Here is a 15183-nt window from a genome sequence, read left to right as displayed (position 1 = left end):
CCTCCTTTCGAGGTTGAAGAGCCATCTGCACACAGCCCCCCTCTTTTCCCCCAGCTTTAGAGAGATTAAGGTCACAGGGCGGGGCCATAGCAGGGTTGGATGGGAGGGTGAGTAGGGGCAAAGATGGGACATTTATGGGCTAGAGCCTGGCAACAGAAAAGGCACTGATTTTTATAGGGGCGCCTGGGTGACTCAGATGGTTAAGCGTCTGCCTTCTCGTCGGGTCATGATCCCAGGGTCCGGGGATCGGGCTCCTTGCTCAGCAAGGAGGCTGCTTCTCCCTCTCCCTCTGCCTGCTGCTTCCCCTGCTTGTATACTCTCTCTCTCTGTCAAAAATAAATAAAATCTTTAAAAAATTTGTAAAATATATACCAGCACCAGTCAGAAATTAAAATAAGAAAAATGATATCATTTCCCAACAGTATCTGAACTTTGAAGTACATAAAAATAGACCTAACATAATATACTTATGTGTAAGATCTCCACGGAAAAAATTTTCAAATATTGTCAAGTGATTAAAGGGGACCTAAGGAAATGGAGAGATATATTAAATTTACTAATAGAAATAGTCAATGTTGTGAAAATGTCAATTCTTTCCAAAGTCATTTAGAGATTCAATGCAGTCCCAAGCGAAATCCCGAAAGATTTTTCCATGGAATTTGACAAGCTGATTCTAAAATGTAAATCGATATACAAAGGATCTAGAAGAGCCAAAATCCTTTGAAAAAGAACAAGATGGGAGGACCATTCCAGATCAGATATCAAGGCGTGTTATAAAGCTACAGTAATTAAGAACAGAATAGAGTTCAGAAACTGAGCCCCACATATATGTACACATGATTTATTTATGACAAACATGGCACTACTGAGCAGTGGAAACGGGGTGGTCTTTTTAATGAATGGTGGTTACATGAATGTTTACTGTGTATTCTTTGGAGCGTACACATATGTATAACATTAAAAGAAAGCATTTATGGACTGCATGAATACTAGTGACTACAATTTACATAGCGCTTTGCTACTGTATTATGTGTCAGGCACATAGTAACAATGCTTTACATGAATTGTTTCAATCCAAGGAAGCAGTTATATTCATAATTCTATTTTACAGATGAGGAAACTTCGACACAGGGAAGTTATGTAACCTGGTGCCACGGTTGCACCTTCAGCTAGTTGAGCTAAAGACTTGAGCTTAAAAGCTGAGACGCAACCGTAGCCGCTTTCTGCTAAAGCCCCTGCCCTTAACTTGTACACTTTCACAATACGGAAGATGAATGTCGCCTTAAATGAATGAGTCGGGAAGCCGCTCTCCGGCTGGTCCCTTTTCTACCATTGCGCGCGCGCTCACGCGCGTACACAGGCACACACGCACACACACGCACGCACACGCTTGCGCACGCGCTCAAAATACACTTCTTCGCCCCCCCCTTGGAAGAACCCACCGGACTGCCAGCGGAAGAACTACAACTCCCAGTAGCCATTGCAGGCTCAAGCCTGCAGACGCACCTTCGCACCAGGACGCCAGACATCCGGCGTGCGCCACACTCGCTCCCCGAACTACACATCCCGGCTCTCCCCGCGCTCCCTGTGACACTCCTCGGACCGCGAGTGCGGAGCGGGGTTTCAGCTGCGCCTCTCTCGCTCGGACCCGGCCCTGGCTCCGGCTCCAGACTCGAACACCGCTCCACCATGGAGGAGGCGGACCGAATCCTCATCCATTCTCTGCGCCAGGCCGGCACGTAAGGATACAGCCCCCGTCCACCCCGGAATGCCCACATCCGGGACTCCAAAACTGTGGACCCAGTCACCCGGGAACCTTAAAACCCAGACCTTGACATCTGGGGCTCCAACTTCCAGGACCCTAAGACACCCCCTCCTTACACAGACAGACACACACATGCATGCACGCACTCTGACATCAGGGAGCTCCCAAACCCTTTGCCCCCGACACTTGGTAAACCCCAAATTCCAGGACCCAGACATCTCCAGAACTTAAAACCTTGGATCCTCGACACCCAGGATCCTGAAGTATGTGGTTCTTAACATCAATACCCTGGGACCCTGGTATTTGGAAAATCTAAGCCACCTGTATTTTGAGAACCAGGGATTTTAAACACCCAGGGCCCTGGCACTCAAAAATCCTGGGACTGGATACTTGGGAACCTTCAAACCCTGTTTCCCAACACGTGGGCTTTTAAAATCCCCAGACCTTAAAATCTGGCGACTTCAACACTTACTGACCCCGACACACAAGGACTTCTGCATTCAAGAACCCTAAAAACCCGAGGATGCCAACATCTAGGGCTCCTGATTTCTGGATTGCTTGAAACTAGAAGGTCTTGGTATCCGGGAATCTTGACATCTAGGGACCCTGACATTTGGAACTCCTGCAAACCTGAGCCTCGCAATATCTAGTCTCAAAACCCTAGAAGCTCGATATTTAGGGGCCCCTGATGTGCAGGGAACATACCTGGGGATCCAGAAACATAGAGAGCATGCCACCTGGATCCCTTGCCCTTCCCAGAACCCAGAACTTTGAGACTTTTAAGCATATGGCAATTTAAGATTTTTTTTTTTTTTATTCAGATCCCTTCCATCCACCGTTAGGACCTAAGGACTTCCCCAGCTTCCCCGGTTCTTAGTTTTCCAAATGGAAGTTGCAGTCACCAACACCCAGGACCTGTCTGAACTGTGGCCATCCTCCCCTACTCCCACCCCATCCTCCCCCACTCCAGAAGGCAGCAGGGCCCAGCCTGATCCCTGTTGCCTGACTGCTTTGAGCCTGCCCTCTTCTTTTTCAGGGCAGTTCCTCCAGATGTGCAGACACTGCGAGCCTTCACCACTGAGTTGGTTGTAGAAGCTGTGGTCCGCTGCCTGCGTGTGATCAACCCTGCCGTGGGCTCTGGCCTCAGCCCCCTGCTGCCTCTGGCCATGTCCGCCCGGTTCCGCCTGGCCATGAGCCTGGCTCAGGCCTGCATGGTGAGTGCCTTCCTCCCAATACACACAGCCTCTTCCTTCCTCCTTCACAAGGTCCCTGAGCTCCTTTGAAATGCTTGCCTTTCCTCTCTGCCACCTCCTCTTGTGGCTGAGCGTTCATCAGCGGTTAAGGATGCTGGCTCTATGGTCAAACCGCCTGAGTAGCTCTGATCCTCACTACACCACTTGCTAACTGTGTGATCCTAGCCCTTCTGGGCCTCAGTTTCCTTATTTGTGAAACTGAGATGATAAAGGTAGAGTTGTCAGGAGCATTATATGAGTTGATCCAGTTTGTGCCTGGGCTGGCCCTGGTTCCCACATTTTAAGCTTAGCACCACTAAGGTGGTGCTAGAATTGCCCCCTTTCCCCCCGCCCATGGTATCCATTTATGAGTTCCAGAAAAAGACTTGGCTTGGATTGTAGACTCACTCCTAAATTAATCACTGTGTACTCTGATTGGCTTGGCATGGATCACAGGGTCATCCCTGTAGGACACTGTGATTGGCTGCTCCTTCAGGATCGCTTGGGAGTTGGGGGGGTCAGAGGGTTACCCAAAGGAAGGTATGCTGGTTAAGTAAAACTGTGTTTCTGCTGCGTTCCCCCTCATGGCCCTGCCTCTCCTGAGAATAATTCCCAAATTGTCTCTCTCACAGGTAAAGTGCCTTGTGACAAAGCACTCATACCTCCCCAGTACAGAGCTATATCCAGGGGCTCTGAGTAATGTCATTTCTCCTGGCTTGCTTGCTCTTTGACGTTGGGTCAGTCTCTTAACCTCTTTGGGCCTGTTTCCTCCTGTGTAAAACAGGCATACGAATTGTACCTACCACCTAGGGTTGCTATGAGGAGTAAAAAGAAGTTAATATAGAAAAAGCTGGCTATAGTGAGCTCTGTTTAAGTGGTATTACTATTCTTAGAGAGGCCTGATCTGGCCGCTTGCATTCCAGCCACATCTGGCTACATAACGGATGTGAACTTGGCCAACAGACCTAGGATATGGTGGTGGAGGGAGAATAGAGTAAATACGGTGAAAATTTCCATTTAGGCCCTGGGGACAGGGTGGTGGGGTTTCTTGAATTCGGACCTTGCTTGTGCAGCTTCTGTCTCTTACCAGTAGGCCGCGGCGCTCTGCTGGTCGCTTAGCTCTCAGGTTCGCCTGGCTCTCGGGGGTTCTCAGGCTCTTCTGCTGGCCGCCTCTTCACATGCCCCATGCCTGGCACCCCTTTCTGCCACTCAGCCACCTCCATATTTTGATGTCTGTCACTTCACACACCTGACTCCTGGAATGAGTTTCTGTATCAGTCACAACTCTTTGATTGCAGGTGTCGGAAAAAACCCAAAGTAAAGTCGCTCGAAAGCCAGTGGTTTTCACACTCTTGTGACGGTGACCCTCTGACATAAATCTGCCTTCTGTTGTGACCTAATACACAGACAGGCAGATAATAAGGATGTTTTCCGAGTACCTACCCTGGGTCGGGCGCTGTGGTAATGCAGTGGGAGCTTAACTTCATTCTCATGTCAACTTTCTCAAGTAGGTATTGTCAGTATCCCCCTTTTTTATTCAGAGGAGGATAGTAAAGCCCAGAGAAGTTAAGTGATTTGCCCGGGGTCACACAGTGGGTCAGAGGCAAAGCTTGGATTTGAGTCTGGGAAGTCTGCTTTCAGAGTCCGTGCAGCTCCGGACCGATGGCAACTCTGACAGAGAATCAGGCTTGCTTTCTGGGCCCGTTTCTCAGGCCCTACGCCAAACCCTGATGGGGCCTGTGAGCTCTTAAAGCAGACACATAGGGACAGTCCTATCAGCCCCATTTTACAGCTAGGAAACTGAGCTTCCGGGTGGTTCAATAATCGGTCCAAGGCCTTAGCCAGTAAGTGGTAAGGGCTGGATTTCAATCCCGATCATTTTACACTAAAGCCTCTAAGTCCCCTCTTAAAGAAAATGATTGTTTCGAGTAGGTCATTCTGTTAGTCAGGGTCCAGTCTGGAGACCAAAACCTCAGCTGTAATTTGAACAGGGACATTTCAATATAAAGAATTGTTAATTAGGTAAAAGGTGGTTAACCACTGAAAGGGTAAGAGAGATCTCCAGGGTGTGATGGAAGGAACGTGATACCTGGCAGAGTCTCACGCTCCGAACCGTTCACCCCATTCTCCTGCTTATCTGCTAGAAGGGGATGACTGACTGGTTTCTGTGTGTCTTTCTAGGTTTTTTTTTTTACCCCTGGGTTTTTTTTTTTTTTAATGCAGATATAAGCCAATGTGAATATACTTATTTCCCCCTTTCCTTTTTTCCTTTCTTTCTTTTTCTCTTGCTTAGTATATTTTGATTGCCCAGTTTCTGGTTGTAAGCAATGATTCATGACACAGACCAAAAGTCCCCTTCGCCTAACTTAATAACCGTCCAGGATATAGACAAGCCATGAAGCAGGCAAGAACCTATTTCTTTGAAATAGTCTAAAAACCCTTGCTTCAAAAATGGATCCCCTTAGAGCATTTTATTGATTACGATTGGACATCATATCCTTCCTCTTCGTGGCCTCGCGTATTCTGCTCCGTCTCCTGGTTGTTCTGCTCCAGAGAGCAGATTTGCATACTCTGCAGAGCCTGGAAGGGAAAAAGCAAAACCAAAAATCTGCTTCCTGGTTTGGGGCCCTGGGAGAAAGGCCCTCTTGTAAACTATCAGAAGGGTCGGCTTGAGGTCATCTGTGAACTACATGAAATTTGTTTTTGAAGTTGGTTTTCACAGCTTTCCCTTTCCAGGGCTTTGCCCCTTTATATTTCTTCTTTAGCAACTTTTTTTTTTTTCCCATTACTGTGGCTGTTCTGTCGAGAAAAGACTCTCTAAGGAACTAGTGCTCTGTCGTAAATTAATAAAATATGTCACACGGAGGAAGAGGAAGTGAGGGCAATGAACCCTTAGCCTTTTGAGGATAATTTGGACCTCACAGCACTTTGGTACAGTTGGTAATTTTGATTTGTGGGAAACCTGTAAAATGAGGGAAAATAAAGACTAGCGACCCATTCCTGTGTTTGGTTTAAGGAATCGAGGCATGGAAAATAGAAAGGGTTTGACAGAGTATCCACCATTGTTGTCATCATTGTTATTCATTTTTTATGGGTGCTGGAGGAGGAGACGCTATACCTCAGAAGTGGTGGAAGAAAGCAATGTCTGACGGTATCATAAGAATTAAAAGGGAGGGGCGCCTGGGCGGCTCAGGCAGTTAGGCGTCTGCCTTTGGCTCAGGTCATGAACCCAGAGTCCTGGGATCGAGCCCCACGTCACGGGGAGCCTGCTTCTCCCTCTCCCTCTGCCTGCCCCTCCCCCTGCTTGTATGCTCTCTCTCTCTCTCTCAAATAAATAAATAAATCTTTAAAAAAAAGAATTAAAAGGAAGATAATCAAAGTCTTTCTCATATAGAGGAGGCTCATTTCTCCCCTTACCTTTTTTTTTAAATCCCCCTAACAACTGCATTAAATGTATTAATTGCTTGGACATTTAGGGCATTTCCGGTATTTTGCAAATAATGCTGTAAGGAGGAATCGCATGCATCTGTCCTCTTGAATTGTTAGGGGCATGGCTTCATGGTCAGCTCCTCAAAGTAGGATTGCTAGGTGGAAGGGTAAAAGCAGATGTTTTGTCGGACTTTGCCCAATTGTCCTCACTGGGCTTTGTTTCATTTCTGCCTTCCCACCAGCAGCGTGGGAGAGAGCGCCTGCTTTGCCACAGCCTGGCCCACTGACTTGTGCCCCTTCACTAGCTGAGGAATGATATCTCAGCATCGTCTTTCTCCCCAGCTTTGTACTTGGGCAAACGTTTGTTAGCATTTTGCTCCATTCTTTTCTCTGTACATAGATACATAGACACACACACACACACACACACACACACACACACACACACACACACACACACACACACACACACACACACTTTTTTGCTGAACCATTGAAAATGGCAGACAGCATGATAACTCCGTACCTACAATTTTCAGCACGCCTCTCTTAAGTAGAAGGGCACTTGCCAGCACAACCACAATATTGTGATCACACCGGTGGAATTTAATATTGATAGTATGTATTAACAATCGATAGTATGTATTAGAACAATAGTATCTCATATCTAGCACCTGGTGGAATTTCCCCAGTTGTCCCAAAAATATCCTCTGTTTTTTTTTCTTCTGTATTCCACTCTATTCTTTTTTTCCCTCTCTCTCTGTTTTTTGTTTTTGTTTGTTTTATTTTTTTAGCTGTAGAGTCTAATCAAGGATCATACATTTTATTTCACCTTTACTTCTCTAATCTTGCATAGCCAACAGTCCTCTTTGGTTTTTGTTTCTTTGTTTCTTTTGTGAGGACAAATGTTTTCCAAGAGTCCAGGCTGGCTGTTGCCTGCGATGGCCTACACTTTGAGTGAGTCACAGTGTTTTCTGATGATCAGATTCAGGTTTTGGGCAGGAATGCTGCCCGAGCGATGGTATCTCCCTCCCAGCGTGCACCTGGAGAATGGATCGGCAGGTTGTCCTGGATCAGTGATGCGTGTGTGAGATCTCTCTGTGTGCTTTCAGTTGGCAGCAAGGTTGGGCATATCCGCCTAGGTTTAAGGGCCATTTTCATTTCTTTTTCTGTGAACTGCCTCCTCCTGTCTTTTGCCTTCTTTTCTCTTGCATTGCTGGTCTTTTCTGCTTGTTTGATTTTAGACACTCTTTGTATACTAGGTAGATTTACTCTTTGCCTGTGATATGAACTCCAAATATTTTTTTTTTCTAGCTTGTCATCTCTCTTTTGACTTTGGTAATTATATTCTTTAAAATTTTTGTTTCTTTTCAGGGATTCAGAAATACTCATCTTCTCCTTTATGGCCTCTGGATTTGGGGTCATAGTTAGAAAGGCCAGAGCTTTAATCTTATTTCTGGCTCTCTGTAGCATTGACTATAATCAGTCTGTAGGTCCCCCCCTCTCCCCGAGGGGCCTGGAGGCCTTTGGGGGAGTCAAGGTGAAGTTCAGAGAGTGGTGGTTGGCGAGAGAGGGGGAGCATTTGTGGTCTAGGCCCAGGGCTCCCAGGATAGGAGGATTCTGCCTGCCTGACTGATAGAGGCCACCTCCCCAACCCCCAGGACCTGGGCTATCCCTTGGAGCTTGGCTATCAGAACTTCCTCTACCCCAGTGAGCCAGATCTCCGGGACCTGCTTCTCTTCTTGGCTGAGCGTCTGCCCTCTGATGCCTCTGAGGATGCAGATCAGCCTGCAGGTATGGTCTGACCAGGGCACGGTGGGGGTGAAGGAGAGCGTGGCCTTCCTGGGTGTTGTAGGGGCCGAGAGACAGGTGGAGGTGATAAAAAGTTTGACTAGGGGTGGGGTGGGGGATGTATCTTTGCAAGAGCTGCGGTGGAAGGGAGGATTGGGGCTGGGGGAGGGGAGGCAGGGCAGGGGGAAGGGGCCTGGGCTTGAGCTGCCCGAGGTGGGGAGTTGGTGCTGGGAGGGGCCTCTCTGCCTCACCTCCTCCTCCCCACTCCAGCCACACGGGTCTCCTTGGTGCTTCTCAGAGACTCCAGGTGTGCTCCAGCCTTGGGGCCTTTGTATTTGCCAGATTATTCTTCCCCTAGATGTCTTCCTGCTTCACCCTCTTACCTTTTAGAGGCTCTGTTCACGTGTCACCTCAGGGAGGCCTTCCTCCCGACTGCCTTGTTTGAAATTACATGCCCCTCTCAATAGTCTTTACCCTCCCCTTGGATCATCACCTGGCAGATTTGTGTCTTGTACTCGAAGGTACCTGACTCGTGTTTTCCTCTACCAGCATGCCGGCTCCGTGAGGGCAGGGGTACCTCTCAGTTTGTTCGCTGAAGTATCCCAAGAGTCTAGAACAGTGACTGGTATGCAGTAGGTGCTCAGTAAGTGTTTTTTGAATGGCTGAGGGTGAGAATGATAGCTTAGACAGATATGCATCTCTGGGAGGGGGTCCGGGAGCCCCGGCTGCTCTCCCAGGATCTGCAGTTTCGGGGTTAGGGCACTGTCACCTGATGGATACTCCTTCCCCACCCCCCACAGGAGACTCAGCTATCCTTCTCCGGGCCATCGGGAGCCAAATCCGGGACCAACTGGCCCTGCCCTGGGTCCCACCCCTCCTTCGCACTCCCAAGCTACAGCACCTCCAGGTGGAACTCCCCAACTCACATCGATGTTGCCCGTCCCCTCACCTTGGCCCCATCTGGTTGCTCAGGTGTTTGCCCCCCCAGCAGTGCCCCCCCCCTACAGTTCATCATGGAGGCTCTGATTCTGCTCTCCCCCCTCCCAGGGCTCTGCTTCCCAGAAGCCTTTCCACACCACCAGGCTGGTCATGCCTGAGTTGTATTCCAGAGGAGGTGAGTGGGAGGCTGTGGGGAGGGGCTGGGGGCAGGGTAGAGGTGGGCCTGACCCCCGCGGCCCGGCGGGAGGGCTAGCTGACCATGTTCCTGCCTCCAGAGCCCCGGGAGTTCCAGGCGAGTCCTCTGCTGCTACCAGCCCCCGCCCAGGTGCCCCAGCCTGCCGGGAGGGTGGCCTCACTCCTCGAATGCCATGCCATCCAGCTCTGCCAGCACACGGGCCGGGACCACCCTGGCGACGAGGACTGGGTCCGCCGGGCAGCCCGCCACCCCACCCAGGTACTGCCCAAAGCCCGGCTCCCTGCTGCCGAGGCCTCTGCTCGCAGCTGCTTCCTACTGCTCGCCTCTCAGCGTCCCGCGGTCCTCTGCCGCCTCCTTTCCCCACTTGGCCCCTCATCCCCTCCCCCCTGCATTGCACCTACCTGGCTCCTCCCCTGAGGGAGCCCTGGAGTCAGAAAGACGGTGGACCTCAGACAAGTCACTCTCCCTCCCCCACTGCAGAGCCTCGGTTTCCGGTTCTGAGACTTGGGGGGTGATAGTGCCCTCCCCTCAGGCTAGTGCTCCACTGACCCACCGAACAACGGGCAGGCTCTTAGTAACCAGAGTGGTCAGGGTTTGCCCACTTCCTCCCTGTTTCTTTGACCTTCTTCCCGCCCCTGAGTTTCTCATTCCTTCTCTGTCTCTGCCACTGTCCCTGGTGCTCATTTTTTTCTGTCCCTAGGTGTCCGCACTGTCTCTTCTGGTTACTGTCTTTCTTGTTCTGTGGTGTTGCTGCCCCTCTTTCTTGCTCCTCTGTCTGTCTCCTCCTTTCTAGACTGTGTCTCTCCCCCTCCCTTCTGTTCACCTCTGTCACTCTCTCTTTCTGCCTGCCCCTGCCTCCCCCACTGCCATTTGTTCTCTCTTGACTTGTGTCTTTTTTAAACTTAGAGACGTTTTCAAACACAGAATATTCTAATGATATGTGCCCGTCATCCACCTTCAACTATGAGCCTTTCACCAATCTTTCTTCATCTGTTCTCCCCCAGTTGTTTTTTCAGTATTATTTTAAAGCAAATCCCGGTACACATGCCATTTCGACTCTAAATACTGAAGTGTGCATCTCTTAACTCATAAGGGTATTCACTCTTTAAGGTAACCCCTGGGTCATTTTCATACTTAATAACATTAACACCTTAATACCAGCCGTCACGGATTTCATAATCAGATTTCCCCAGTTGTCCTGAAACTGGTTCTGTTAGTTCTCTCTCTCTCTCTCTCTCTCTCTCTCTCTCTCTCGATTCTACTCCGCTTCCACTGCTTCTTTGCCCAGCACCTCTGACTCTCTGTCTCTGCTCTGTCCCCACGTAGCCTTTCCGTGTCACCCTCTGATTTGGAGGCTGCTGACTTACTGCCCGTGTGGGGAGCGAGTGGGTGGAGAGAAGCATGGCTGTGGGGGGGACCCCGTCCTTGGGGAGCTCCCAGACTGGTGGGTCAGGAGAGGGGACTGGCTGGTAGCCCTTTGTCAGGCAGCTCCCCGGAGGAGGCAGGGCCTCGGGTGCCCAGCAGGCCCTGACACCCTCCCGTCTGCCCCGCCTTCTGCATCCAGGAGGATACACGGGCCCAGCGGCAGCGGCTGCAGAAGCACCTGGCTGAGCATCTACGCCAGACCTGGGGCCGACCGGGGGCTCCCCCACAAGCCCGAGACCTGGGAGAGCTGCTGCAGGCCTGGGGGGCAGGGGCCAGGACCGGCGCTTCCAAGGGCTCCCGCTTCACACACTCGGAGAAGTTCACCTTCCATCCGGTGAGCGGGTCCGAGTGGACCCGGGCGGGCTGATAGGGCCGCTCTCTGTGCAGACGACACACTTTATCTGCAGAGATTCCCGTGTTCCCACTGGGCTTGCCCTCTCTGTGCTGGGGGTCCCCTGGCACCTCAAGGGCTTCGGTGGAGAAGGGGGGAAGGGTGCTCTGTGTGCAAACCCCAGCTTCCCTTGGACAGTCTCCCCCGGACACATCTGGCCTTGACCTAGAGGGGCTTCATCCTTCTCGTGGGCCCCCTTCTCGTGTCAGGGTCAGGGAGGTTTCTTTCTGAGCAAACAGTCCAGCCTGAGGTCTCAGAGAGTGCCTGGGTCCTCATAAACCTCATCTGACCGCTGTCAGCAGTTCGGTGGACAGGAGCGTGGTGCTGGAAGGGCGCTTGGAGCGGGTGCTGAGGCTGGGCTGGGAGGGCCTTCTCCGACGGCCAGGATACCCCTGTCTCACTCCCCCAGGAGCCCGAGGTCCCGGCAGCCCAGGTGTGTGATGTGCCGGCCACCTCCCAGTGGCCTGAACAGGTAAGCCGAGCCGTGGCGGGGGTTCTGGGCCCTTACCCCGCCTAGTGGGCCTGACACCCCCGCCCCTACTGGCTTGTGCCTCCCAGGACACAAGGGCAGCTCAAGAGAAGGAGCTGGAGTCTCTTCGGGAACAGCTGGAGGGAGTGAACCGCAACATCGAAGAGGTCGAAGCCAACATGAAGACCCTGGGAGTCAACCTCGTGCAGGTGGGGGGTGGGGCTGGGGGTGGGGGAGGCGCTGCCCGCCTGGGTTTGGCTCACGGTGGGGCCTAGAGGGCCTAGAGGGCCTTGAAGGGGCTGAGAGGACTTCGTGGAGGTCTGCTGATGTCAGAAGGGTTCAGAGGCGACCTCGGGGGCCTGTGGGCTCTCGAGGGTTGAGGAGAATCAGTGGGGTGAGAGGGGGATATAGGGTCAGGGGAGTCGGACCTGTGGGGGTCAGGGGCACCCGTGGGCATCGGTCTGTGAGAATCGGGAGGGGTGGGAGCATCTGTGGGCATCTGTGGGCGTATGCTGGACCTGTCTGGGCAGGGGCTTGTAGGCCTTGTCAGGGCTTCCGGGGGGGGGGTCATTGTGGAGGTAGAGGGATCAGAGGGGCCTGTGGGTGTCTGTCACTGCTTATAGGTTTCTGTCACCATCAGGAGGGGTCAAGGGGCTGCTAGAAGGTAGAGGGGTGTGTTCTTGTCTGTCGGGGCTCAGGCTAGGCCAGGGCCTTCCAGGCTCGGTGGGGCCTAGAGGCCTGTGGTATGTGGCTGGGCTCCTCCGCTGACGGGAGTGGGGGTCATGGGCTGCCAGGTGGAGACGGAGCGCCGGCAGAGCGAGCTCAGCACGGCGGAGCGTGAGCAGGCCCTGCGCTTGAAGAGCCGGGCGGTGGAGCTCCTGCCTGACGGGGCTGCCAACCTGGCCAAGCTGCAGGTGGGGCTGGCACCGGGGCTGGGCGGGAGGGCTGGAGTTGGAAGGGTCCAGCCTGTGTGACACGGATCCCCTACCCCCCCCCCCCCCCGCCAGCTCGTGGTGGAGAGTAGTGCCCAGCGGGTCATCCACTTGGCAGGTCAGTGGGAAAAGCACCGGGTCCCTCTCCTGGCTGAGTACCGCCACCTCCGAAAGCTCCAGGATTGCAGAGAGGTAGGTTGTGAGGTTCTGGGCTGTGGGTGGGGTGGGTTTGGTCCCTCCCTGGGGGGCCATCTTTGTGCTCTGCTCACTCTCCCTCTGCCCATGGGGTCCCGGCAGCTGGAATCTTCTCGACGGCTGGCAGAGATCCAGGAGCTGCACCAGAGTGTTCGAGCGGCTGCCGAAGAGGCCCGCAGGAAGGAGGAGGCCTACAAGCAGCTGGTAAAGCCTGTGCAGGGGCCCCGGGTAGGTCCGAGGGGGCGGGGGGCTGGGTCCCAGGGGAGTGTCTGCTGTGTTCCTATCTAGGTGTCAGAGCTGGAGACCCTGCCTAGAGACGTGTCCCGGCTGGCCTATACCCAGCGCATCCTGGAGATTGTGGGCAACATCCGGAAGCAGAAGGAAGAGATCACTAAGGTGCATCGCTGCGGCCGTGGAGGGTTGGGGCGGACGGGCAGACACGGCGTGAGGGGCAGATGCGTGTAGCACGGCCACGCGGGGACCTCACACCCTCTGAAAGGCAGAGCTGTCTGGCCACACCCCAACACAGAACCCTCCTACCCAGCCCACTCCAGCCACAGCTGATGTGGTGACGCAGGCCCCATCTGGGTGTGAGCACGTGCACGCGACTCTGCCCTCAGCCGGCCGGCCCACCCGGGCCGCACGTGGGCTCATGGCTGCCCTGTTCTCTGCCAGATCTTGTCAGACACAAAGGAGCTTCAGAAGGAAATCAACTCCCTGTCTGGGAAGCTGGACCGGACGTTTGCTGTGACCGATGAGCTCGTGTTCAAGGTGTGGGCCTGGCTGGGCCGGGTCGGGGGAGGGGGGCGGGGGGCAGGGGGTGGGCTGGGCTCCCGCCTGCCTATCTGCTCACAGCTTGGCTTGGGCCTCAGCCCGGTGTGAGCCGTGTAGGTCCACGGTGGCTCGGGCCTGGCTGTGCGCCGCAGAGGATGAAGTCGGGAGTGGGAGAGGGTGGCCCTGTGGGGGTCCTGGAGGGGGTATGTGGGAGGGGGTGTGTGGGGGAAGCCCACTGGTCCCTTCTGTCTGGTCAGGATGCCAAGAAGGATGATGCCGTTCGGAAGGCATACAAGTATCTAGCTGCCCTGCACGAGGTGAGTGAGGCGTGAGGGATGCTGGCTGGGGTGGGGCGTGGTGGGGGGGGGTGCCAGCCTTCTGCTCCTGCTGTCCTCAGAACTGCAGCCAGCTCATCCAGACCATTGAGGATACAGGGACCATCATGCGGGAAGTTCGAGACCTTGAGGAGCAGGTGAGGCCTGGGGGTGGGAGGGGAAACCAAGGCAGGCCAGTGGACAGCACCTTGGTTTACGCCCAGAGAGGCTGTGGGAGCAGACACAGCCTACGGCTGGACTCAGCCTCGCCCCATAGTAGCTGTGTGTGTGACCTGGCACCGGCCAGCAGCCTCCTCTGAGCCCTAGCTTCCGCCCCGAAGGTCCTCGCACCTGCCTCCCTGGGCCATTGGCAGAGGCTGCAGCCAGAGTATGTGGTGGCTCACGCTGCCACGTTAGCAAATGGTGCTTTAGGTGAACAGATGACACATGCAAAGGCCGGGTGGTAGGGCACAGCACGCTGTTGCGGGAGGAGGGTGGGAGGAGCACGGACGGGAGGGACCTCGAGCGGCCTTAATGGAGATGGGGTGGTAAGCAGGAGCTGGCACAGGGGCCCCGCACACAGAAGGTGTGCAATTCATGTTGCCTTAGATTGAGACGGAGATGGGGAAGAAGACTCTCAGCAACCTGGAGAAGATCCGCGAGGACTACCGAGCCCTTCGCCAGGAGAACGCTGGCCTCCTGGGGCGGGTCCGGGAGGCCTGAGGAGCCCCCAGCACCGGTCTGCACCTGGCCTCGGGCAGGGAGCTGGGATGTTGGGGGCGATGGCCAAGCGCTTGCCCTAGCCGTTCCCTCTGTTGGCTGCGCTCCTCCTGCTACGGCCTTGGCCCCAGACCCCTGCCCACCTGACCCCAACCCTGATCTGGGGTGATCGTCCAGAACGTGGGAACTCGGCTGCGGTTTATTGGAGAGGGCACGGGGGTTAGGACCTTGGATCCCAAATAAACGAGGGGCTCTGTCTGTAGTCTAAGCTGAGGCCTGGATGGGGACACAGGGTTCAGGGCTGGGAAGGTGCGGCGGGCGGCAGGTGAGACGTGGGATCTATTCGGCGATTCCGTGTGTGTGGCTGTGAAAGCCCACGTGGGACTCCGGAGACCCGCTGGGGTGCCAAGTGCGTGTGCACGACATGAGATGCACAGGCGTGTTCTCGTGGGCTGCATGAGCAAGCTGATGTTTTGGGGGCTGCGTGAGAATGTGCACGACTGGGGTGTGTTTGTGTGGCTCTTTGGGACGTGAGATCCTGAAGGTACCAAGGCTGCTTCTGGGTGGGGCCCTGGGCATGCCCCGTGTGACAGCGCAGGTGAGGGCCGGGG

General features: G+C 53.9%; 1 protein-coding gene across 1 annotated transcript; it reads left to right on the top strand.

Annotated features, from left to right (window-relative positions):
* The first annotated feature begins 1573 nt into the window (after window positions 1-1573).
* On the top strand, window positions 1574-14867 carry CCDC22 (coiled-coil domain containing 22). The gene is made up of 17 exons (XM_027609630.2): window positions 1574-1739; window positions 2802-2979; window positions 8088-8220; window positions 9018-9124; window positions 9265-9331; window positions 9432-9610; window positions 10917-11111; window positions 11578-11640; window positions 11727-11846; window positions 12432-12551; window positions 12645-12761; window positions 12867-12968; window positions 13053-13160; window positions 13440-13535; window positions 13796-13855; window positions 13936-14010; window positions 14462-14867. Exons 1-17 carry the CDS (start codon window positions 1690-1692, stop codon window positions 14573-14575), a joined length of 1884 nt encoding a protein of 627 aa, XP_027465431.1. The 5' UTR covers window positions 1574-1689; the 3' UTR covers window positions 14576-14867.
* Window positions 14868-15183: the final 316 nt, after the last annotated feature.

The sequence above is a fragment of the Zalophus californianus genome, chromosome X, assembly GCF_009762305.2.
Source record: "Zalophus californianus isolate mZalCal1 chromosome X, mZalCal1.pri.v2, whole genome shotgun sequence".
Taxonomy (NCBI): Eukaryota; Metazoa; Chordata; class Mammalia; order Carnivora; family Otariidae; genus Zalophus; species Zalophus californianus.
This window is presented reverse-complemented; position numbering and strand designations above follow the sequence as displayed.